The sequence below is a fragment of the Pieris napi genome, chromosome 7 (assembly GCF_905475465.1).
Source record: "Pieris napi chromosome 7, ilPieNapi1.2, whole genome shotgun sequence".
NCBI classification, from domain to species: Eukaryota; Metazoa; Arthropoda; class Insecta; order Lepidoptera; family Pieridae; genus Pieris; species Pieris napi.
Window position 1 is genome coordinate 2,655,159 of NC_062240.1, and position 24,243 is coordinate 2,679,401.

At 32.0% G+C, this 24,243-nt stretch overlaps 5 protein-coding genes across 5 annotated transcripts in view; 1 reads left to right on the forward strand and 4 right to left on the reverse strand.

Moving 5' to 3' along the window:
- The window catches only part of LOC125051102 (protein dissatisfaction), a 30,390-nt gene extending 30,230 nt beyond the window's left edge, over window positions 1-160 (reverse strand). Inside the window, exon 1 of the mRNA XM_047651254.1 lies at window positions 151-160. Coding sequence (XP_047507210.1) covers window positions 151-160 — 10 coding nt within the window. The remainder of the gene's footprint in view (window positions 1-150) is intronic.
- Window positions 161-7,208: 7,048 nt separating this feature from the next.
- Window positions 7,209-14,353, reverse strand: LOC125050862 (aminoacylase-1A-like). The gene is made up of 9 exons (XM_047650926.1): window positions 14,124-14,353; window positions 12,477-12,643; window positions 11,998-12,169; window positions 11,419-11,565; window positions 9,979-10,049; window positions 9,425-9,541; window positions 8,743-8,838; window positions 8,288-8,418; window positions 7,209-7,884 (listed from the first exon to the last, which is right to left on the reverse strand). Exons 1-9 carry the CDS (start codon window positions 14,275-14,277, stop codon window positions 7,674-7,676), a joined length of 1,266 nt encoding a protein of 421 aa, XP_047506882.1. The 5' UTR covers window positions 14,278-14,353; the 3' UTR covers window positions 7,209-7,673.
- Window positions 14,354-14,569: 216 nt separating this feature from the next.
- Window positions 14,570-18,345, reverse strand: LOC125050863 (protein abrupt-like). Its single transcript, XM_047650927.1, has 8 exons — window positions 18,127-18,345; window positions 17,871-18,011; window positions 17,662-17,793; window positions 17,490-17,585; window positions 17,169-17,239; window positions 16,854-16,978; window positions 16,378-16,561; window positions 14,570-14,972 (listed from the first exon to the last, which is right to left on the reverse strand). Exons 1-8 carry the CDS (start codon window positions 18,202-18,204, stop codon window positions 14,762-14,764), a joined length of 1,038 nt encoding a protein of 345 aa, XP_047506883.1. The 5' UTR covers window positions 18,205-18,345; the 3' UTR covers window positions 14,570-14,761.
- A 123-nt stretch (window positions 18,346-18,468) lies between these two features.
- LOC125050861 (L-2-hydroxyglutarate dehydrogenase, mitochondrial) lies at window positions 18,469-20,461 on the forward strand. The gene is made up of 4 exons (XM_047650924.1): window positions 18,469-18,683; window positions 18,758-19,630; window positions 19,722-19,942; window positions 20,082-20,461. Exons 1-4 carry the CDS (start codon window positions 18,610-18,612, stop codon window positions 20,240-20,242), a joined length of 1,329 nt encoding a protein of 442 aa, XP_047506880.1. The 5' UTR covers window positions 18,469-18,609; the 3' UTR covers window positions 20,243-20,461.
- Window positions 20,462-20,527: 66 nt separating this feature from the next.
- LOC125050864 (post-GPI attachment to proteins factor 2) lies at window positions 20,528-22,130 on the reverse strand. Its single transcript, XM_047650928.1, has 3 exons — window positions 21,530-22,130; window positions 21,226-21,444; window positions 20,528-21,139 (listed from the first exon to the last, which is right to left on the reverse strand). The coding sequence occupies exons 1-3, from the start codon at window positions 21,939-21,941 to the stop codon at window positions 21,012-21,014; spliced, it is 759 nt and encodes a 252-aa protein (XP_047506884.1). The 5' UTR covers window positions 21,942-22,130; the 3' UTR covers window positions 20,528-21,011.
- Between the last annotated feature and the right edge of the window lie 2,113 nt (window positions 22,131-24,243).

A 24,243-nucleotide genomic window follows, 5' to 3' on the forward strand; every position in this document is an offset into this window, starting at 1 on the left:
ATTTATTTTGGAGTCTTTTATTAGAATATTTGTAAAACTGTAGTTAAAATTATTGTTATGAGTCAGTAAAAAAGGAATCTAAGTTATGAAGGTAATGGATCTCTTTTAGTTTTATTGTCTTAGGTCACTATAATCCGAATCACAACTGACCTGTTCCCATCCTTCGGAAGGCCGCGACCGGCGTCCGTTGTTTTTCCCAAAAGGTCGACAGCTCGACTTTTGACTTTTAACTTTTAGTTAACCAAACTTCACCGAGATTATTGTTTAAATAAACATTTTAATTACTTAATCTTCCCATTAACTGTATTATTTTTATTTCAATATAAATACTCCCGTTTTTATATTAAGTAATATTAATTAATTTAAGTTCGATCACGAAAAAGGTGACTTTAGCGAGTTCACCATCGAGTCACGGCTTTCGACAGACTGCTCCAATAATTGTGATCTTTGAAGCCGCTGCGGAGATCGCGAGTCACATCATCCCCTGATTACATCGAGGCCCACCCCCGAGTGCGATGGAATATATCCTTCTCCCTTAGTGGGAAAGAGACAGCTGTGATCCCATCTTGTGGCCCGGTCTACAGGCTACATTGTCAGAGTATCGGTGTCGCCGATTTTGACCGTATTACGTGTTCACGTTTCAACATTCACTACTATTCGTATATCAATCGGTACAAAATAATATTTTTTCTTTACGAACCTATAATATATATGTTTTTATTTATTAATCATATTACATATGTTCTCTGTATGCATGATAACGTATTTAAAATTAGAAAAAAACTACTAATAAAATTAAACTAACGTAGAATTATAACTATGTATATAAAAATCTTGTAATTTCCTTAGTGTCTGTCGCTGTAAACATTAAAATGTCAAGCAAGAAGCAAGGGAGATAAAGGGAGCTTTAATTGGCTGGGCGGCGTCCGCGACCAATCGGTGCTTGCCTTTTGCACGGGGGGCGGGCCACGTCGTTTTGAATTGAAATCGAGCTACGAAGCGAAAATGCCACGTGTGACATAGACTTAGGGCATATTACACTTTCTAAAGGAGTTTCTTACCGCAAGATCATTTAGAGAATACGTTTGTGTTTGTATCCATCGTTCGATCGAGCGTAAATGATCCGGCTCACGTCGCCACATTGATGTTTGGTTTACGCGGCCTTTGATAATACCAAATGTTTTGCCGACTTACCGCAATAATGAGCTTTGGTTATGGATTTTAAGAGTATAAAAATATTAATAAAACTATTGTAATCTTAAATATAATCAATTAGATTATAGTTTATTTGTAAAAAGAGGTCAATAAACTAAACGGAATCACATATTTTTAAATTTAAATGCAATTTTCTCTCTTAAAACATGAAGAAGACTTATTTATAAAATGACTTTTCCAAAATACTTGTGGTTCAGATAAATCCATTCATCTCTAGATTTTGATTTTATTTAAATATAAACAACGTGTGAACTAATAACTAAGCTGGTATTTGACTCTTGTTATGAAAAGTATGGCCTAGCAGTCAAGAAGTAGCTCTGCTCCACTAGATTTATCTCTCAGGTTCAAAAGTTTGATCACGTATAAGAAAACAAAAGTAATATAGAAACAGAACCTATAAAGCGATGGTGTTTTGTTTTTTTATTTTAGAAACAACAAATATGTCGAAACCTCTTTAATCCTAAAGGAATAAAAAGCACTCGAGTCCCGTTTGGGGAATGGGGCAGACGTTCTGTATTTAATATTTTTAGGAATAAGAGAGTCGCTAGATTGAAAACACGGATATCGAACTCAAAACCGAGATGAAAGATGAAATAAACAATGCTTTCAAGACCCTTACCGAGGAATACTGTAATGAAAAGTAAAACAAAGGAACAAATAAATCTCATTATCCCAGCATATTTTAATCTTCAACTTGTTATGGTTAGTGCTTATAGGTTTATCATAAGAAATCAGAGAATAATCCAACTAAATAGTTGTCGAGTGTCAACACGCGACCGCCATGCGTCGCAACTGAAGGGAACGCTTAAGAAAATAGTTAAATTTGCGCTATATTCTTATTAAGTACATTTTATACTTTAAGTTCATAATGTTTCTTAATTTTTACGTAATTTTTTGTATATCACACACAATTACAATAATAACTTTTAATTTAATTGAATAATGTTGTATTTTAGTAGTAATAAGTTTAATATACATATTTTTAGACTGATAAAACACGAAAGAGGAGGTTTTTAATTCAACATGTATTTTATAAAACAATTTAATTATTTTATTAATTTATTGTCTATTGTTTTTCGCATTAGCCGTTCCGTTTAAAAAAGTTGTTTTCATTAAATTAAGAAATATGTATTGCCATTTTATAACACCGAAAGAGGGCCAGTCTCAACACAATGTAAAACAATACTGTGTCAAACATACATGTACACTACGTAAAGGATGTGAAATGAGAAATTCCCACATTCCTATTAATGTTTTTTAAACTAACACTCAATTTTAAAGTAATTTTAAATCAGTCACGGGCTATTGTTGGCGATTGTTCTTTTTGAAAAAATAACATGTGCACGGGGTTAGGGTGGGCTCGTGATAAGCACTTGAACACATCAAATAATGTGCGCGTGACTGGACCATTGTCAGTCGACACCCGGGTAAGCTCTATTTGTCCAGCGATGAGTGTTTAATAACTTCCTTCTATAATCTATAACTAGTACTACTATAGTCTATGCGTACTGTCCGCGCCAATTGTCGACGTCACACTTTAGTTTTTTTTTTTTGAGTGTGGCCATGCTAAATAAATAATATATGCTTTATGGGTACGTCAGGTGATATCGGTCACAGTTAGCTTACCCAATGGTTCTAAACAAAAAACATATCATAATTCATTTTAATAGTTAATGAACTTCATAGATTGACGGAACGTTTTAATTGGCCTTTAAGTGAAACACACATTTAAACGTAAGACATTTTAACTCAACAAGTATTTTGATAAATGTTTCAGAAACTGACAAAAGTCATTTATCAGAGCCATAGGCTAGTGTAAATTTTTCATATATTTTAGGTTCATTTCAATTATTCTTATTTTTTTATAACAAAAATCATCTGTTTATTCATTATAAGTATGCATTTCAACGAGTATGAAGTTCTATGTATTACAACAAAAATATTGTTATTCTGCTGCATTCGAATCAAATAAAATCTTTTTGTATATATCGTGTGTGTATTTATTAGATTCAAATAATTAAATCCGAGTTTCGTATTCTGGCAATTGTAATAATGTTTAATGCAGTCTCCATAGTTCAATTGTCGTTTAGAGCAAAGGTCTTCGGATATGCCTATATATGTTATTATGTGATCTTCATAATCTATATAAATACGAAAAGATTTTATTTGATTCGAATGCAGCAGAATAACAATATTTTTTGTTTCAAATATATATAAGATAGTGTTTCAAAACGGATGAACACATGAAAAAAAAATTTGGCGATTAAAAAGAGTGGCGGACAGTTTATTGCCAGTTCTTCTCTTCCGTTCTACGCCCTTGATTTGGGAACTGGCAATAAATGTAAAATTAGAAGCATTTAATATGTATTTATTTTTGACGTTCATAAGTGTACACTGTATATGGTGTTACCTAAATTTATAAATGATTAGGTACTGTAACTTTTACAGAAGAAGAAGATTGTTACAGTATTCTATTTCGTATAAAAATAATTACCAAAACGTTTACGTACTTACCTCGTACCTAGTACCTCGGCAAATATTTTACCTGCATACAGAATGTTGTATGAATATACTCCACTTAGGTTTAATGTAGCGGTATTGTTTTGTGTAAATGATGAATCATTTATCCTTGTTTAGAATACGTAAAAGGTCTGAACCTTTCCCCAAGCCCCGTCTTAAGCGACAAAATATATTGTCACACTCAAAAGTACAACTCATTCAGTATCGTGATTCGTGCTTCGCGTTTCTTCCATTTCCTATTTTATATAAGAACTGAGTTTTGGAGGAGGTAATACCGGATAATAACTGTGTTGTTTTTATTTTTACGATTTAACAATAGTACAAGAATGTTTTGAATAAAAATACGTAATATCTTAATCAAATAGACGCACTCGGTTTTGACCTTAAATCACTGAGCGATTATAAGTGTTAGTGTAACTAGTTAGACAGGCTTTTGGATGCATCTTTCATAGTGGAAGATACAGGGCAAGGTACGTTACGTTTATCTCTTCCCTAAAGAGCTTGCAATCATAGCTTGTCTACCACTGACTGTTGTTTAATGTAAGGTGATTATTTTAATATCAAACAGGGATTTTATTTGATCAAAGACAATAAATTTAGAGACAATAAAACATGTGTGTGTACACTGTGCATACATTAGAAGTAATACTTCTTTGGCGTAACAAGGTAAAATCATTTTTAGTTTTTTTATCTTTCACCTAATTCTACGTTGGTAGAAAAAACGACTCTATAGTCTAACAATAGAAAAGAAATATTGAATACATAGAAAGTTTTATTATAACGCATTATATTATTAAACAAAGTATATTTAAATATCACAAAAAAAGAAATATTTTTACATAATTAAAGAAATGGACATTTTTATTTTAAAATGTTGACTATGCTAAGTTCAGTGTGTCGGTTTTTTGTGACGGTGTGCGCGCACATCGTAAAAATTTACTCATTATACATCATTTTTACCTAACGCGCCAAAAGAAGTATAACTTCAATAGATAAAAACAAGTGCCGTATCCAAACATTTGTGATTGAGTCCTAGCAAGTTGCGCCCCTCGGTCGGTAAAGCGTCACCTGGCGCGGTGACAAACGAGCACTTCGGACATGACGCTGCTCACCGCCTTCAGCTCAATTAATTCGTCTCGCGGTGTCTTGCGTCATCCTTCACGTAGACCTATCAATGACATAGATGGGCTTTTTTTTTACTTAAGAGTAAAAAGGTATTTGTACGGCATGTAATAAATAAAGGTTTTGTCGATAATAATGGCAATTGGCAAAGCCTCTCAACGGTTGAGGTAGCAATTACTTACAAGAAATCGATAGTTACTTAAAGACCTCTTGTTTGATATAAATATAGAAATACAGCGAACTTATTATTGATAATTACTATATAACATTTGAAAGTGCAGTTAATATCTATATTGCTACGGCGTAGCGTATCGTAGCAGGCACTTAGCTCGTAGCCCGCGGCACTCTGATTTATGTCCCGCCGCCGTTCACCGTGACAATTTATTTCAATTAACGCCTACCCGCCCCCAGCTCTACTGTATCACAAATCAAACTCAGATAAATAATTGAGACGCGCTTTAGAGCAAAATAATTATATAGTTTCATCGTTCATTCAGTATGTTTTTTTTAATAATCAGATCTAAATTTACATATTTCCGCGATCCTTTTATGGAAGTAACGATTTTTCCTCAATTGGACGCTAAACAGTTTACTCAACGAATCCCAATTGTTCCAGAGAATTCATTTGTTCGCTAAAAGCGTGACTATTCTCAAATCCGCCGACGCTCGGCAAACAGAGAGCGGCGGCTGCGAAAAAGTCCTTTTAAAAATGTTGCGGCACGTACGAGGCGCCCATTACAGTGGAGCACCGCGCGCTGTTGATTTAGCGATCTACATCAACTTCACAATACATAATTTTCTTATGCTAAAATTTCTTCTAATAAAATCACTTGAATTGTATTTTACTACAGTAGCTCTGGGTAAGAACTAAGTTTACATTTCGCGCTTCATTAGACAGGCCAATTGTAGCATAGCAAATAAGCTAATTGATTATTTATTTAATTATGTATAAGTAATCTTACAGCTAACATACATAATATTACAAAACAAACACTTAGACAGTACAGAAAGCCAAAACAGATTACATAGATAAACAATATTATATACGAAAAATAAAACAAATAAGCGCATCAATAGACAAAACTATATAAAGGAAACTGAAATTTAATATTTAAAACCACAAATAATACTAAATATTTCGAATCACTACCTAAACAAAATTAGAGTCTTCCCGCCTCTTCAAATATTTTCTCACATGTTCTTTGGTGTGGTGGAAAATATCAATATCCTCATAGTTAGTGTCATAGTTAGATAAAACCCGAAACATTGGTGAATTATGCAGGTAATTCGAGTTCGTATGAGGCACATAGAACAATTTTGTGTGTCTTGTCGCATAAGGAGAAGGAATAGGAGAAGGATTAATAAAGTGAAATCCCGTTCAATATGCATTCGATTCAATATATCTTTTATCTCTATATATCTCTATATAAAGCCTATTTTTTAAGCTGTCAAAACATTGGATAAATTTTTTCATAAATTTTTTAACGTTTTTAATACTTGGTAAGTCTATCTCTTGAAATAGGTTTACCTAATCTTTTATATTTTCGTATATATAGATGTAATAAAATACAGTAGTTTTAAATATATTTTTATTTGATTTCCGTTATAATATGTAAGTAGTAAGTATTTTATCCTTATATATAAAAGAACCAGTGGCGCTACAACCTTTTAACTTTTTTTAGGTCTGGGTCTCAGAATTATGTATCTGTTTCGATCTTTGGTTTCTTTTTAATAGGCAAGTTAGTCTACACGCGCTGTAGACTTTTGGGTCTAAGGCATGTCGGTTTCTTTACGATATTTTACTTCACAGTATGAGTGTTTTGCACATATACGGAAAGTCCTTTAGTGCACAGGGGTTCGAGTCTACGACCTCGGGGATGAGAGTCACTCGCTGAAATTTCTTTGACGGATATAATCACGACTTCGTTACATTATTCACAACTGTCCACATTTACATTGCTTTGAATGGAGGTCGAGATACTGCCGCATTAAGTTGACAGATAACTATTTGATATTATGTTTAGAGTCTACTGAAATGTATATTAACACCATATATTGGCCCGAAGTTGATATATGCAATATTTTATTGTCTTTCCTTCAACTTCGTTTTTGTTCCCTTCAGAGTAGAGACTCTTGGGCCGTGGGGTTCAAGTGCACAAGCGCTTATTAAAGATTTAAGTTGGCGCCTAGTAGATAGTACCGGTGACCCCAGAGCTGGTGCTTTCCTTGCGCAACGAATAAGTATCGCAATACAGCGAGGAAATGCTGCCAGCGTTAAAGGTACACTGCCACAGGTACTAAACTTTTTAAATTTGTTATGATTTTCTTTTTAATAATTTTTAATTTATTTTTATTATTACTTTGTAGGTTTAGAAAATTGTAAATACTATCCACTAGGATTAATTATATTATAAATATCAACGTTTATATATCCGTTACTTTTGTATATTATTGAATTGTCGAAAATTGTGGTGACCTAGTGGCTTAAACGTACGACTCCCAACCCTGAGGTCGTGTGTGCGAATCACAGCTGTGCACGAATAGATTTTTCTATGAGCGCAATTATTGCTTGCTCCGTCGCTGAAGGTAAATATGAGAAAACCGGCAAGTCTGCCAACCCAAACATGTATGGTAAAGAAGGCTGATCACCTACTTGTCCATGAAATTAAAAATGATCAAAGATGATACAATCTGTGGCTGAGACCCATATTAGTTGTAATTTTTAGTGCTACTGGGTTATAATTACTACTTTACATTAGTTAAATTGTAGTGTTCGATATTTTTTTTTTAATTTTTAACAAATTAAGTACTTATTATTATCCTGGTACATTGCTCAATTTCATAACAATATTTTTGACAACTTGAATGCCTTTTATGAATGTTTCAATGTTGACATATTCATCGTTATTATGTATACGTAAAATCGTGTTTATGCTAGGATTAAAACCAATCGCCGGGATCCCAAGTTTTCTAACGACCACCATGTCTGACGTGGCAGTCAACACCACCGGTTTTATGGTGATATTCCTGAAATAAACTTTACATTTAAGTTACTTATTTTGTAGAAAATCTCGAAATCCAAGGGATTGGATACAAGGCAGACACATTTCTATGTGTGTGCCATTGATTATTTTTATTTACAGGCTTGTTATAATAATAATAATAATAATAATTTATTGCAAGAATATGGTACAAAAATCCTTTAATCCTAATAAAAAGGTGTTATCAACAATCTATCCCTAAACCTATGAAGGTTTTGGGTCACATATTTCTTCACGATGTTTTCTTCCTTCATATGACCAAGTACGCACATAGAATAACAAATTCATTGGTGCAAGACAAGGTCAGCTTAAGAAGTGATATGCTTGACAATTCAACACAATAATCATTTTACTATTTATATTATGGTTTTAAATATATTATGTCTCACATCTCCTTAGCAGCCTCCAGCATAGCATTCCAATAACAGTTGTCGACTAGACTCGTTGCAGGCGACACTTCATCACGACGGAGGTACTCCACAGTTGTTCCTGGACCCGTCAGATTTTGCCACGTGTCAATCTGTTTAAATACAAGCTATAATATTGTAATTGTAATATGTTTATTATGGAATATAAGATACAGGTATCACTTATTCGACGTCATTATTATTATCATTATTTTTTAGGTAGGCATACCTACTCATCGGCAAAGAAGACAGAGGGTGTAGGCCGAGAGAAAAAACCGGCGTAAAAAACTCTGGGTACTCTTTTAAAATAGCAAATCATCAAAAACACTTATTTTAAAAAAAATATCGCAAATTAATTAGAAGTAGCCTGTCTCGCACTAGTACCAGGCCCTTTTATCAACTAGATAATCGTTAACTATTATAAGATTTAGTTTTACCATTTGTTGGATATCAGAGATGTTAACGTCGGTAGCCAGTCTCATATCAATGACGACATTTACAAGGCTCGGTAGAACGTTTGTTGCTATTCCTGTCTGCAACAAATGCATATTTTATATAATTATATTTAGATTATTAAATAACTAACTTATACACGGTGTCTACTTTCCGCTTTTGCCTGCGCGTAATAAAATAATTTATCAATATAACTTTGGTCGATATAAATAGGCTATATTAGTGAAGTAGTCCCTTTTTAAAATTCTCTGCACCGGTTTTCGCACGCTATAAATACTAGTACACATATAGTAATGCAAAAATATCACATTAAATTTGTTAACCCACTGTTTGAGATGAAGGCATCTCAAACAGTGGGTTAACAAATATAGAATAATTAATTATTATTCATAAGGATGAATAATTATTCTATATTCTCTTTGTTAAATTAAATAAGATAAAAAATAAAGAAGTTACAAACGGAACGGGTAGATTGCGGTAAGTTATCCCTTTTTTGAAATACATTAAGCGATTATAATTGTGATTTCGTAGAATTTATTTCTAGAATTCAACGCCAATGTGAAATAACTGAAAAAAATGATAGTAAAATGTTTGGTCTCATGGTTTGAAAGTATCTCGCAACGAACGGTCGAACTCAGATGATATTTCTTTATATATTGTAGTTACCTTAACAATATTGACATTCATAGTAGTGAATCGTCCCAACCTTGCATTATTGCCTCTTGCCATTACTTCTTTTTGCTCCTTTTGATATTGCAAAGTATAATTCAATATGTAATCAAGCTGAAATTGTTGTATTAAAATTAGTGTAACTGTCGTAGCGCATATGTAAATTGTAGTTTGACCTTTAAAAGGTCAACCTTATTTATTTTTATTTATTGATAAATATAGCATTTATTTAGATCTCAACTTTGACTTTATGGTGGAAGATTTAGTTGGTAAGATTCAGCATGTAATCCGGATGACATAAGATTCAATTCGCCACGAATTTTGTTTGATTTGTGTCCGGAATGTCCGAAAAGGTAATATTAGTAATAACGTAAAACACTGAAATTTAAAAATTAATATGTCCGATACTTCGAAGAACTTCTCTCGAAATTCTAAAGAACTACGCAGGGGCTGAGGAAAACGAACCAAGATACGCCAAAGCAATATACTTCTTTGTGAAACTCGCAATATAGATTAGAATCGCAATATAGAATTTTATCTTTTGAAATTACCTTCTCAATAACACCTTTGTCCGCAATTTGCGAGCCATGTCCCCCTTGCCCATAAAATGTCATATTTATTTCTGAAATCAAAATATTATCCTTATAACCTTTAACCTTCCGACCCCCAAAACCAAAATCGGGTACCGCGAGCCTCTTCACAGAATGTGTTCTACGTTGGATTCTGCCACTAATATCGACCTTTTTTGCACTCCTCTACTGTTTCATTTAAGAATAAGTTAATACAACTATTATTGTCCTACGCCTAGTATCTTTCTTCTTTAATATACCTACTAGTATGTTTGTCATTCTGATTTATATATTTATAACGTTCTGCTGTCATATTTTGCTTTGTATTTTATTTTTATCAGTAAAACTTTTTGTGGATATATTATTAGGATTATTTATGTTAATTTTATGTTTTATTTTTTACTTTTTATTTTATAGAGATGTATCTTTTTGTTTCCTAAATAAATAAATTACATTTTAAAGTAATCACATCATTTATAGGCTACGTTTTGATTCATTATTTAAATTATGTAATGTCACATATTTCTTTGCAGTGATTCCAGTAAAAAAAATTAAAATTAAAACTTACGTTTATGAGTAACGGCCTCATTCTATAAAACTCGTTTGTATCAAGCCATATAAAATACATTTAAACAACTGCAAAAACTCAATTTGAATAATATATATGATAAAAATATATAATTACAATAATTCACACGAAACAGTTGATAATTAAAATCAACTAAAAAAAGAAGGTATAGCTATACAGGGCCGTCCATTAAGTGGTTGTATTGTGTTCAACATATTTTGGAAGATTATAGAACAGTGCAGGTCATCTTCGCAAAACTACTATACATAATATGTATAATTGATGTAATGTAATATGTAACTACTATGTAAAATTCTACATTTTAATTATGTAAGACTATTATGTGTGGCAGAATATGCGAAGTGTAGATTGTACCACCATAATATCTTTGTACCATATTCTTGAAAATAAATCAATATTATTATCATAATAATAAACTAATTTAAGAAAACCGTGAAGTTCCTATGTATATGTCACCGTAAAATTGTAAAAACCGTTAGATTGTAATCTATCTCGCAAGATTGTAAACTGTCGAAAGATTGTGAACCTCAACGAACTGCTTACAAATTAACGTATTATTATTCGGTAGTTATATGAAATTGTTGGGAAGTAAAATTAATCTGTAATTGACCAAAGAAGTTTGAATGATAACTAAGTTAGTGTAGTACAATCTACCGAATAATAATACGTTAAATTGTAAGCAGTACGCTGAGGTTCACAATCTTTCGACAGTTTATAATCGCGCGAGATAGATAACAATCTAACCGTGTTTACAATTTTACGTTAACATATATATATGTCGGGGGTAACTCTTAATGAACATTTCTGGGTAGCGTTAGTGTGCAATAACTTACGCCAAGGTCGTCTGTCCAAGTACGTAGCAAGATAAGTGTTGTCAGGTGCCGTCAGACCTTCATCAAGCACAAAACCGACGTTAAGTCTTTTAAAATCATCACTTTTTATGAACGCCTTAATACCACGAAAGCCTCCATTTTCTTCATCTGTAATGTTAATGAGAGAACTTTGGTGTATTGGTTATATTACCTTCACATTTGAAAAAAAAACATAATAAAAATGGATAAGTGCACTAGCCACACTATAATTGTGGTATAATTATATATATGGTATAATTGTGCGCGCGCACCACCACTATGTGGAACCAGCTGCCCACGGAAGAATTTCCGAACCAATTCGACTTAGAACCCTTCAAGAAAAAAACGTACCAATTCTTAAAAGGCCGGCAGCGCGCTTGCAAGCCTTCTGGCAGTGCGAGTGTCCATGGGCGGCGGTATTACTTAACATCAGGTGAACCACGAAACAGATCAGACACAGACCTAAAAGCTTGTTACGCCACTTTTTTTTTCTGAATGTTATACTAATAGAGACCTTTATTCTGTTGTATATTTCATTAAAAACTCGTAGAAAAAATTAACCTGGCAAAACCGTAAGATGAATAGTTCTCTGTAAAGTGATATTATTGTTTTTCAGCTCTTTGATCGCCTCAAAATGTTGAATTGCTAGGGATTTTGTGTCTTGGGCCCCGCGCCCATACAAGTCTCCGTTGTCATCAATAACTGCCGCAAACGGTGGGTACTTCCATAAATTCTATGAAAAAAAAAATATTTTTTCTACAACCATTTTTTTTTTACATAGTATTAAAGTTTCAATATCCACTGACGAATGGGGTGGACTTCTTTCTTGTTCACCACACACTGATTCAACTTCCAAAAGTATTAAGGTTACGGCCACACCTCGTTCTTTCAAGACAGAATTGACAGAAATTAAATACTCAGAATAGCTTGGTCACAAAATGATATTCGGTCAGTCACCACCCGGTACAATAAGAGCCGAATTAAGTCAGATCGAATAAACCTACATATGATGTACCAGATATATATTTACTATAGCATACATCGTAGGCAGGAACAACGTCAGAGTGTGTGTTCAGCATGATACTAGGCAGGTCGGGCTTGGCTCCAATCAATGTAAGTACACAGACAGGAAAACCTGCTGGGCGAATAACTGTCAACGGTAGGTTTATCTCATCTGCCAATCGTTGCCAAAATTCAACCACTGAATCTGGAAGAAGACGTGGAAACTAACACTAGACTAGACACAACAAGAAAATAAATATTTATAATATACTAGCAGACCGGCCAAGCGTTGCTGTGGCTAAGGTTTTTGTTATATTACATAGTAGCAAACTATTCAAGAGAAACGGTAGGAGAACACCAATCTACCATGCTTTTTTGGTGGTCATACCATTAAATTGTAGCTTATGTGAAACGTTGGTACTTTCAACACAGCGCCATCTGTTAGAATTGTGACTATCAAATAATAAACAAATATTTTGCAATAAAATAATATTGAGCTATCCTATCTTTTAAGTTGGATTAAACTACACACGGTGTGCAAATTTGATTGATATCGGTTCGGTAGTATAGGAGTTCATAGCGGACAAACAACGTGACACGTAATTTATATATATTAAAATATTGTTAGTGTTTTGTATAACCACCTTTAGAAAATCTTTATTGTTATCACAATGCAATACGTATGTACGTATTCGTACAGAATAACATGTGAATTTAATAATTTTAAGATACGACGTTAAGACATAATATGCAAATTTTGTTATTTCCTGCTAATGGCCATTGTGCTTCACAAAATGATTAAGTATGTATGTTTAAAGAAAACATCTTACTATAACATGAGGTATTTATTGAAATCGAATTATAGCAAGGGCAATTCTATTTAAAAAAATGCTTGTGATTAAAAGCTTATTCAATTGGATAGACCTCCGTAACCTGCATTATTTAAAAAAAATAGATTTTCTTAAAAAATGGACCTTTAATACTCTAACATAAAGAATAAATAGTGAATCATTGAATAATTAGGCTGTAAAACATATAATATAGTATATGATATTATGTCCTTTATATAAGTTATACCATGTTATATTAAATTTAAATTATATTTACCAGACAGGAAAATTTTAATTATACATGCCGCATTATTAAATAAAAATGAGTGTAAAAATACGAATAGGTAGGTATATATTACGCTGACTGAATTTAAGTAAGGTTGCGAAATTCTCGCCGAAAAAGCACACATAGGTATTAAATGTTGCTTCATATGAGATCTAATTGTATTTACTCAGCTGGGTTTATTAATTACATTGTACTAACGTATTATTATTAGTGTCAATTAATAATAGTGAGATCATAAACTGACCATAGTACCTACGTAATCATTAACGAATAAAAAAAGCAGGAGCTTGCGTGTGCGAATGATCTTAAGTAATTATTACAACCGCCGTAGGCTAGAGCTAAAAAAATAAGTTTTACTGATGAAACCTTATAAGATGATTAGGCTATGAATAGAACGGTAGGTAAGAAATATAGAATAGATTACAGACAAGTTATTTGACGCTAGATGAAACCTAACCTCCAGTCCAAACAATTACTGAGGTTGCTAACTCAGTTACAATATTATATAATACTTAAATTTTTTATTAAATTATTAATTAATATAAATAATTTGATTATTGAACACAAACCATAATTCTCCGTTTTGCTTGAATCAATCCGAATATATTCTTGAAGATGTTGCACAGCCAATAAGTTATTATCTGTCAAACCCTTTAATGAACTCGTATGTGTGTAGAGACACAATATGTCCTTTACTAGCAGTAGTAGCCACAAAAACTTCATTTTTATCACCGTATACCGTTAATTATATTAATTAAATAAATTCCGAATAAACACTGTCACGACCGCTCAGGCGCTTTGTACAGAATGTTATACTAGAATGTAATATAAATTTGAAAGTATCCAGCAATATATTACACTAACATAATATGATAAAATTAATTGCCGATCAACTGACATACTTATCAATTATATATTGCTTATTCTAAACTATTTTCCACCTATGGCTTCTTCTTTAGTAAATATCCTATAAACTAAAATAGCTATTTTTAACTGGGAAAAATGAAAAACGATAAAGGAAATATATTTTATTTTTTTGGTCTTTTTCCATTTATATACTAACCAACACTAGTAAGAAAAAATAAAATGTATCATATTTACGTAAAATTAACGTTTTAAAAAACTGATAATGAAACAATAATATTTTTAATTAAACAAAAGAGCGTTTGATTTATGACTAATGAATAATTGATCTGATTTTCACTAGCTAATTGTTTTTTGAAACGTCTGCTAAATCGGGCAGATCTCCAACAATTTCACTAGTTATAAACTCTATATTTTCTTCTTCCTCTTCGTCCTGTTTTACTCTTTCTTTCTCTTGTTGTGCTTCTAATTCATACAGGGCTGAGTAAACAGAGTTTTTCTCGATTTTTTGAAGTATTTTCTTGTCATGGAAACTGTGATTGTGGGGATTCGATCTGTAAACAAAAGGTTTAAATTAAGATGTACATATTTACATATTAATGTTTTTTTTTACATTTAAACAGGTGTATGTAAAATAAATGAAACAATTCAGTGAGATAGATTAAACATTAACGATAGTAAAAAATCGTATGTTTTTACGCGAGTAATACAAATAATTTTATGTAGGTATGTTGACTATTCATGAAACAAATTAATATAGTTCGGAGCGAGACAATAAACATTTGTTATCTATATTTTATTACTTAACAAAGATGATGAATGTTAAAGCGTCTACAGACGGCCCTAAAATTGGTGCCGATATCGGGACAATGGAATCGGCAGTAACATACTCAAATTAGGGTACGATTTGCCTACACACGAGGCGATCTAGGGTGCTCCCCACCACTTCCCGGATATTGCCTCTAATTTTAGGGCCCTGTGTAGACGCTTTTGGAATAGACAGTGTCTTGCTGGGCACGATGCTAAAGAGCACTCGACGTGCATATAGCTATATAGTAAAGTGTCTATATTAATGAAGGTGTATTTAAAAGTGAATATTCTTAATTTTTAATACTAATATAATTAATTAAACAGAGGCAAATTATCTTTAAACTTTACAATTTAAATTAAACTACTTTAACATAATTATATATATTGGGTATATTATATAATTTACACTAGTTTTGAGAGCTTTACAGTAAACGTGGTCAGAATGCTACAAGTTATAACTATTTGATATTAGTGTTGTACGAGACTGTACATTTTGTTCACTCAGGCTCTCTTAGTTTTATAAGCGTGGTGATTACTTTCATCATCGGAGTTACGCCCCGAGAGTATAGCCTTAAGCATTTTATAAGCGTAGCATAGCATTTGTTTTGTTGTACTTGAAATATCGAGTGAAAATAATATCTTCTATTCTTTAAAGCATCCCGTTGACCCAGGAACCGTACAATAACTTTGACATGTTATGAACACCATCTTTTGCTTGGTTTTACTGGATTTTTTGTCTATATGTTGGTTTTACAAACCGAATTAAAACAGTGGGAAAATTTTAGGCTACCACCTAAGATGAAGGAAGATTAGTTGATAAAACTATTGCATGATAAGGGTTAAACAATTCTTCAGTAGAACCGCATGAGTACGACCTAGTTTGTAAAGTTTATTGGTCTCCTTTATCTAATATTATAAATTTGGATTGAACCTAATAAATGTTATCATCGTATGCATAGGAAATACTATAGTAGATACTATATCGACTATAGTCTGAATTAAGAATGAGAACTCTTTGGTCCAATGTCATAAAAAATAATTTTTATAAGGAGTCACTTCCTCAAACCAAAAAGGATCGAGTAATCGAGCCACTGGGTGTAGTGAAACTTTGATTAGCGGTAACTTCAAATTTTCTTTTTTTTTACTTACCTATTTAACACAACATTGTCCTTCGTGACAAGGGAAGCCATGCACTTGATGTTTCTGTAGTCTATGCACCGCCATCGCTTCACGCCCGAGTTTTGTGTCGATTGTAGATTATAAATATACCTGTTCAAGATAACTTGCAAAGCGCCCCGAATCGACACAGTGAATTGTAGATTCGATGATTTAACTGAAATAAAAAATATGAGCGGCGTATTTGTATGGAACCTCTGAGTCTTGGTAACCACATCTTAAGAGTTGTAGTTTTCCTAAGCAATGCAACGGCTGTATCTCTATGTAAATAGCAACTACGACTCGTATTAGAATATTGAACAAGCATTAAGTACGAGTTGAACCACTAGTTTTAATAAAAATATATAATGAACAGCCTTCCCAATCAGAAAAACTATTAAAAAATCAGTATGGAAACATTTCATTAAGTCAAATTTAAAATAAAATTTAGGTATTGCTTCTACAAATACCTTCAATATCATTAGGTTTATTAACTTCTTGTGCATCGTCACACACGGAATCTTCATGTGTTTCAAATCCCATGGAATAATCATTATCGTCATCTCTATTCATTGAATTATTTCTATTAATTTTCCTGTAATTTATAAAACCATATAACTTAATATTCATACACAGTATGGATGTAGTGTATGCAGTGGGTGTGATTTAAATAAGTACAATTTAAAAAAAATATATAGTGCTTGAAAACCACAATGATGTTATTAATTTCACATCTACTTGTGTTATTTAAAACAATGTAATGCATCATTCCATTTAAAACTTACCCTGGAGCTGGACTTAAATTGCTTTCTGGTTTTATAGATAGATTTCTGTTTATGATAGGCAACCTTGAGACCTACAATTGTTTAATAAATATTAGTCATTCTTAAGAGCTTAAGAATGTTGGTGAGGAAGATTGGCAGAAAAATGTAAGATAGAGCAAGATTGAGCCAGTCAAATGTCTTAACTATTTAATTAGTACTTGAAAAAAATAGTTTTGTTTTCATATATAGTATATAAATGTAAGTTTAAGAATAAATGAGTCTTAATTAGTAAACATTGAGAATAAATGCAATGAAAGATTGGCTGTTTAAAACAATGTTTACCTGTTGTACAAAATGTTCAGTTTTCATTCGTTTTGCAGAACCAGGAGTATCATAGCTAGGTTCACTAGTCTGAGCTTTTGAAATTTTTTCATTTTGCTAAAAAGAAAGAGTCGAATCACAAATGATTGTTATAAATTTTATTATTTTAACATTATTCTTTGTTTATACTTACAATAGTTTCAAGACCTTTAATTTGAAGTGATTTTCCAGCATCCATAAAGGCTGTTAAGCTTGCTGGAGGAACCATTACCTCTCCTGTGTATATATATTCCAGTAACAATGTAAGAATAGAATGAGAGACATTCTGAAATGAATGAACTTTATTTAGAACATTAAACACTTTAATTTCTAACTGTTGCAAACATAATCTAAACCACTTACATTGAGGAATATGACTGGATGTGTGGAAGGCACTGAAGTAATTAACTCCTTCAAATATGGACTGGAAAGGGCTATCATAACTTGGTGCACTTTAACAAAATGCCCATCTGCTGCCAAAGTCATGTCAACAAATTCTCCATTCTAAAGACAAAACATAGGGTTTGCAGCTCAATGTATAGTGCAGATGTTAGGAAACATTAATTCAAAAATACTGTTTTTCAAATCTTGTTTACAAGATTTAAGGGTGTGCACTTACCTGTTGCAAAGCACAAAATCCCCCACAAATATTAGTTTTATGAGAATCCCATGTTAACGAAAATTGAGAATGTGTCATTTTTAAACAAGCACTTGTCTTCTCTAAACCAAATATTCATAAAATGTTAACAATTTACAATGCCCTTTTAAACAAGTTTTGCAATACGATGATTAAAATATTTTGTATATATTCGGGAAATTCTAGGTAAAAGAATAGTCAAATTAAGTAAATTGTAGTGCAGACAATTGACTACTACAAAATAATATTAATGCAGATTTTGTTATTCTATCATTTTACGTAAGTCTGTATTTTGAAAAACATAGACTATAGCCATATCGTAACAAAGTCATAACAAATCAAAAATTCCGGTTGTTTATGTTTAATAATTCATTGATGTTTATTTTATATTTGTAGTTTGTCTTGATAGGTTGTATTGCGTTTTAACTTTTTGTGCTGTTATCGGTCTGTAATACTAGTTATAAAATGGCACATTTACTCAAAGTTCGTACATTTTCGATAAACTGTTCAAGAAATCATAATTTATTGAATACCCAACGGTATATATCTCAATACATTTCTTATTTCTTACCACTTTAAATTAATTTTTCTTAACTCGATAAAATATTTTCAGATATAGTCATAGCTCCCAACCATGTTACGATTTTGTTATAGTTGGCGGAGGCATTGTTGGATCAGCTTCTGCGAGGGAGCTGGCTTTAAGGCATCCAGGCCTAAAAATCGCTTTGATAGAAAAAGAAAATAAATTTGCCTACCATCAAAGTGGAAACAATAGTGGTGTAATTCATGCAGGTATATATTACAAGCCAGGTTCCTTAAAAGCCAAGCTCTGTGTCAAGGGCCTTAATTTGGCATATAAATATTTTGATGAGAAGGGAATTAAATATTCTAAATGTGGCAAACTCATAGTAGCATCTGACAAAATGGAAGTGCCACGTCTTCTTGATTTATATGATAGGGGAATGCAAAATGGAGTAAAGGACCTCAAATTAATGGATGCTAAGGAAATGAAGGAATTAGAGCCATATGTTAAAGGACTACAAGGTATATGGTCACCTCACACAGGAATTGTTGATTGGGGATTAGTAACCCAATACTATGTCAAAGATTTTGAAAAATGTGGGGGTAAGAGTTATCTAAACTTTGAAGTGAAAAGGTTCTTTGAAGGTGAAAATTCTGAATATCCTGTTGTCATTTCTGACAATAAGGAAAACACAGTTAAGGCAAAATATGTTCTTACCTGTTGTGGTTTGCATTCAGACACTGTTGCTATATTAACAGGATGTCCCGAAGAACCAAAAATTATCCCATTTAGAGGTGAATATCTATATCTCTTACCTCGAAAAAAAAATCTTGCTAAAGCTAATATTTACCCTGTGCCAGATCCAAGATTCCCCTTTCTTGGTGTTCATATAACACCAAGAATTGATGGACGTGTAATTTTAGGACCAAATGCAATTTTAGCTTTTTGTAAGGAAGGCTACAGGTAAGCTTCTAAACATGCAGAACAATTTTAGAAACTAAATGTATTTCAGCTTTTCTTTAAAATAGGGTGTTGCTACAAACATTTTTTTCAGATGGCGTGATTATAACATAAAAGAGTTAAAAGACATATTATCATTCTCTGGTTTTCAAAAAATGGCTTTTAAATATGCTGGATTTGGATTAAAAGAAATGAGCAGGTCAATATTCATTCCTTTGCAAGTTAAGCAAATACAAAAATACATTCAGGAGATAACAAGTGCTGATGTGGAGAGTGGGCCCGCAGGAGTCAGGGCTCAAGCTATGGGCAAAGATGGTATCTATATTTTCATGTAAACAATACTATCTTATCAAAATACAATGTATAAATATGTTATACAGGAATATTAACATAAAAGTAATATAAACGTTGATTATTTCAAAATCAAAGTGTATATTTAATCATATTATTTCAGGAACACTTATAGAAGACTTTGTATTTGATTCAAAACCAGGATCTGGTGCAATAGGAAGCAGGGTACTACATTGTAGAAATGCCCCTTCCCCTGGAGCCACATCATCATTAGCTATTGCACAAATGATAGCAGACAGAATAAAGAAAGAGTTTAAGCTTTAAACCTAATTATGATATTCTTTTTCTATTTTATACAATAAGCAAAATATTTCTCTCCACTTATAATTATGAAATGTGATATAGGTAAGAATACTAATTTATATAATATTTTATACATTATTTTTTTAATTAAACATATTATATTAGAATTAATCTATTTATAACATTTTACTATAATATAAAATAAAGCAATATAATGAGCTAATAAAGTGTAAAAAGGAATTGTACTTGTTTCAATAGCCATTCACCATTTATATTTCTTTTTATGAGAATAAAAATGCAAGAAAGTAGGCAAGTTTAGCCGCTTATTTATTTAACAATAACATAAAAGTCATAATAAGTCCTATTAGTTATCCTAATAAAACTAATTTTTTAAATATTTATTTTAATTGACACCTAATAAAACAAGTCTTCTATATAATATGTTATCGTTCAGTCATGTAATAAGATAGCTATTATTTATTTAATTAAGTAGGTACTACTATTACATTTCATGCAATTTAAAATTAATTTTGCTCATGAGACAATTAGTAAATTCTTAGCTATATTATAAAATAAAATTTGTGCTATTAGGCTTTAAGTTAGTAGGCTGGACGCCTCTGATATTTCTATTACTCTAATACAATATTTTTGTGACAACCCTTGGCTCATTTTTTCCACATTTTCCATAACTGGTATATCATTATATAAAATTAAATGACTTAGTCGTTCTTGAATTATAATAACCCTTCATTTCTTCTTGTACTACAAAAATATTGTTAATAATCCTGAGTCATTCTATTGTGACACCTTTTCTAGTGAAATACAAATATTGCACTTTAATGTCATATATTGTTGTCATATGAAATAATATGTTACTGACAACCACTATGTACTCTGAGAATGCAAACATTGAATATACTGCAAAAAAAAAAGATTTTAGTAAAATAATACATGTAGTTCAGAGTAATCCATACTATGCATACTACACATAACATAATACTTACCATATGGTTCACAAAGTCGATTATGCCTTAGAAAGAAATAAGCTGCAAAAGCAAAAGAACCCACATTGGTAAAGAAAGCTCTCCATTTTAGTTTTACAGAATAAGTTTCCAAAGGAGAAACTACTGGACGCCGTCTATATTTAGTCAACATAATACTTGTGAAGAACATGTAGAATATTGATGTTCCAATAAATGTTTTGAAGCAGGCTTCATGGTATGCTGGAAAGAATATGAATTTCATGTATTAGGTTTGTTTGTTTGAATATACCTACACCTACAAGAAATCATCAAAACTTCAACTTACGATAATTAAGTGATGATGTCCAATATGTTAATCCTAATAATGACAAATTTTCCATTAGATTTAAAGCAACTGATAATTTGACCACAGTAATACAAAATTTACTAATAATACTTCTATAATATTCCCAACGTAAATAAATAATGAAGAACCTCAGCGGTGCGTGGATGTAAATGGCAATTTTCCATATTGTTCTTTGGGGTTCATAATTTCCAATGGAAGCTGATATTGACGGGAAGACATTTGGTACTTTACAATGCGTATTATTAGCTTTATCGAAGTCTTTAATTATAGTGATCACGACACACACTATAAACGCAAATAAAGGCAGGGACACTGTACACAATCCCAACTTTGTAATTGGAATCTTAATAAAATACTTTCTTTCGGACGCATTATGAAGAGGTAGATACATCGGCTGGGGTTTATAAAAGCAGTTAAAAATAAATAATAAACTGAATCACATGGATCTAACCCTTACTAAAAAAATACAGCAATGCACTTATGCAATGCCACTAATGCAGATATATTTTGCAGGTTTATGTTTACTGCCTGCATTTTTATTCGATAAGCATTAAGCAAACTGCAAAGTAGTAGAACTTCTTGACATATGACTTCAGTTCTTAGTCAATAGTCATTCGTAGTTAAAGTTTAAACGTCATGTCTAACTTAAGCTGTGTATCTATCTGAAAGATCACAAATAATAATCCATCCAAATTCAATTGGAATTAGCATCTTACGATTTCTCCTAGCCTTTTTGGGGACTACTTAGAATAGATATTTATAGCTCCGAGTGGTAGTAGTGTAGTCGCAAAGAATGAACGAACTGTTATAACTGAACTTGAATTAGGCTTTTTAAAAAAAACAAATTTTGAATTCGGAGCAACCGTCTTGAATTAGGAGTAGGAAACAACTAACTGGGTTTGAGCGGGATGTTTATTATATAGGAAGCAAAGTGTTTACGTAGTTGGAAAGAGGGAATGAAGTCAGCTCTAAGGCTAACAGAATAAAGGTGTAACATCTCCTGGGGTAAGACTAAACTTCGGGGTTAAGATTCGAAGTTTAGGAAAAATATATTTTATAAGTGTCTTCTGATACTAGGTGCTGGGATTTGATTAATTTCAGGATTAGAGTGATGGGTTTTTATAGATTCCTGAGATGTGGAAGAGGTAACAGGGATACCTTGAGTAGTGGGGAGTTCAACAGGATTTGATTGAGAGGATCTGAATGGGAAACGGTTGCATTTCTTTATTATAATAAAAATTCTAAAGATACAGTACAAAAATATAATTCCTAATACTACATAGAATATAATTGAATAATGAGTCTCGTATTTTAAAACTGAATGTTGATTAATGATTTCATCAGCGGTAGCTGATATTATTTTTGATTTTGATCTTAGCTCATTAGCGTAAGTATCTAGATTTATACTTAATAATCTCGAAGGAGCCTCATTATTTAATTTCTTATTTAACTTATCTAAGTTACAACATGTATCGTTTATTATGTTAAAGTCCGATTGAATATGATAGGTTGTGGTATTAAGAGAATAGACTTTTAATTTGGGAATTAATTTTGTACTTTTACTATGTGCTTTACAATTATTAGGGATATTGACAATTCCAATGCCATGTAGGTTCTTTTCGATTACATTTTGATTTACGCATTCTATGAATAATTTATTAACATGTGATTGTATATAAAGCCAGTTGTTATTAGTAAGAGTTTTCCATATGTCAATTGTACCATGTACGAATTCTGATTTACATTGGTCTGGGAGTTTATTAATTAAGTTTAATAGTATTTCTGTTTCACAACTCGGGTTTTCAGTAGCTGAAAAGGTGTTCATAACATCACAAATATAGTTGTTAATATTGACAGGTTTACAATTATCAAGAGTGTCTAAATGACAGTATTCGGACTTGTCTTTGGTCACTGCGATATATTTGAAACTTGGAACAATAAAACTAAAAGCGGTTGGATTTACATTGCTATAGGGCGTTGGTAATGCTATTCTTTCATATAAATTAAAACTATTTGTAGATATTAACGGAACTCTTAGAATAAACATAATTTTGTTATTAAAACTGTAACATGTTACACCGGATACATTCATTAAAGGGTACATGTTGTTTAATTCTAATTCTACTGGGAACCTATAATCTACAGGTAAATGTTTATAATAGTCAACGAGTTCTAAGTACAATTGTTTCGGCGATAAGACGGCCGGATGAAGGATGTTTTGGTTACTAAGAATGATTGCGTATACAATGTCGGAGAGTTGAAATGACAATGTTAATATGGAAGCTTCTAAGCTGTTAAGTATAGAATTAATTTTAGATTTTACTAATATTTGATCGGAAATTACGCTTAAATTTTTTATATGTACTGAAAATTCGTTGATAGCATTATTAAGATTGGCTTCATTAATTTTAATTTTATATAAGGTTTCATTAACTTTAAACATAGTGGACCTAGTAACTAATATGTTTTCTTTTATTAAGGAGGCCAACCTTTTTTCATTATTTTCACTGTTACGTATTGCGTTATCATATTTGATAGCATCGTCTTCATCTAAGGTGCCAAAAACAATTTTAGCAAGGGATCCGATGCCACCAAGCCAGGGTGATCTCTTACGTCTGTTACTGTCCGTTAAATGGGAAATGGAGGAAAACTCATTAACTAGGTCGTTGTATCTGACTGTTAAGGGTTCTAAT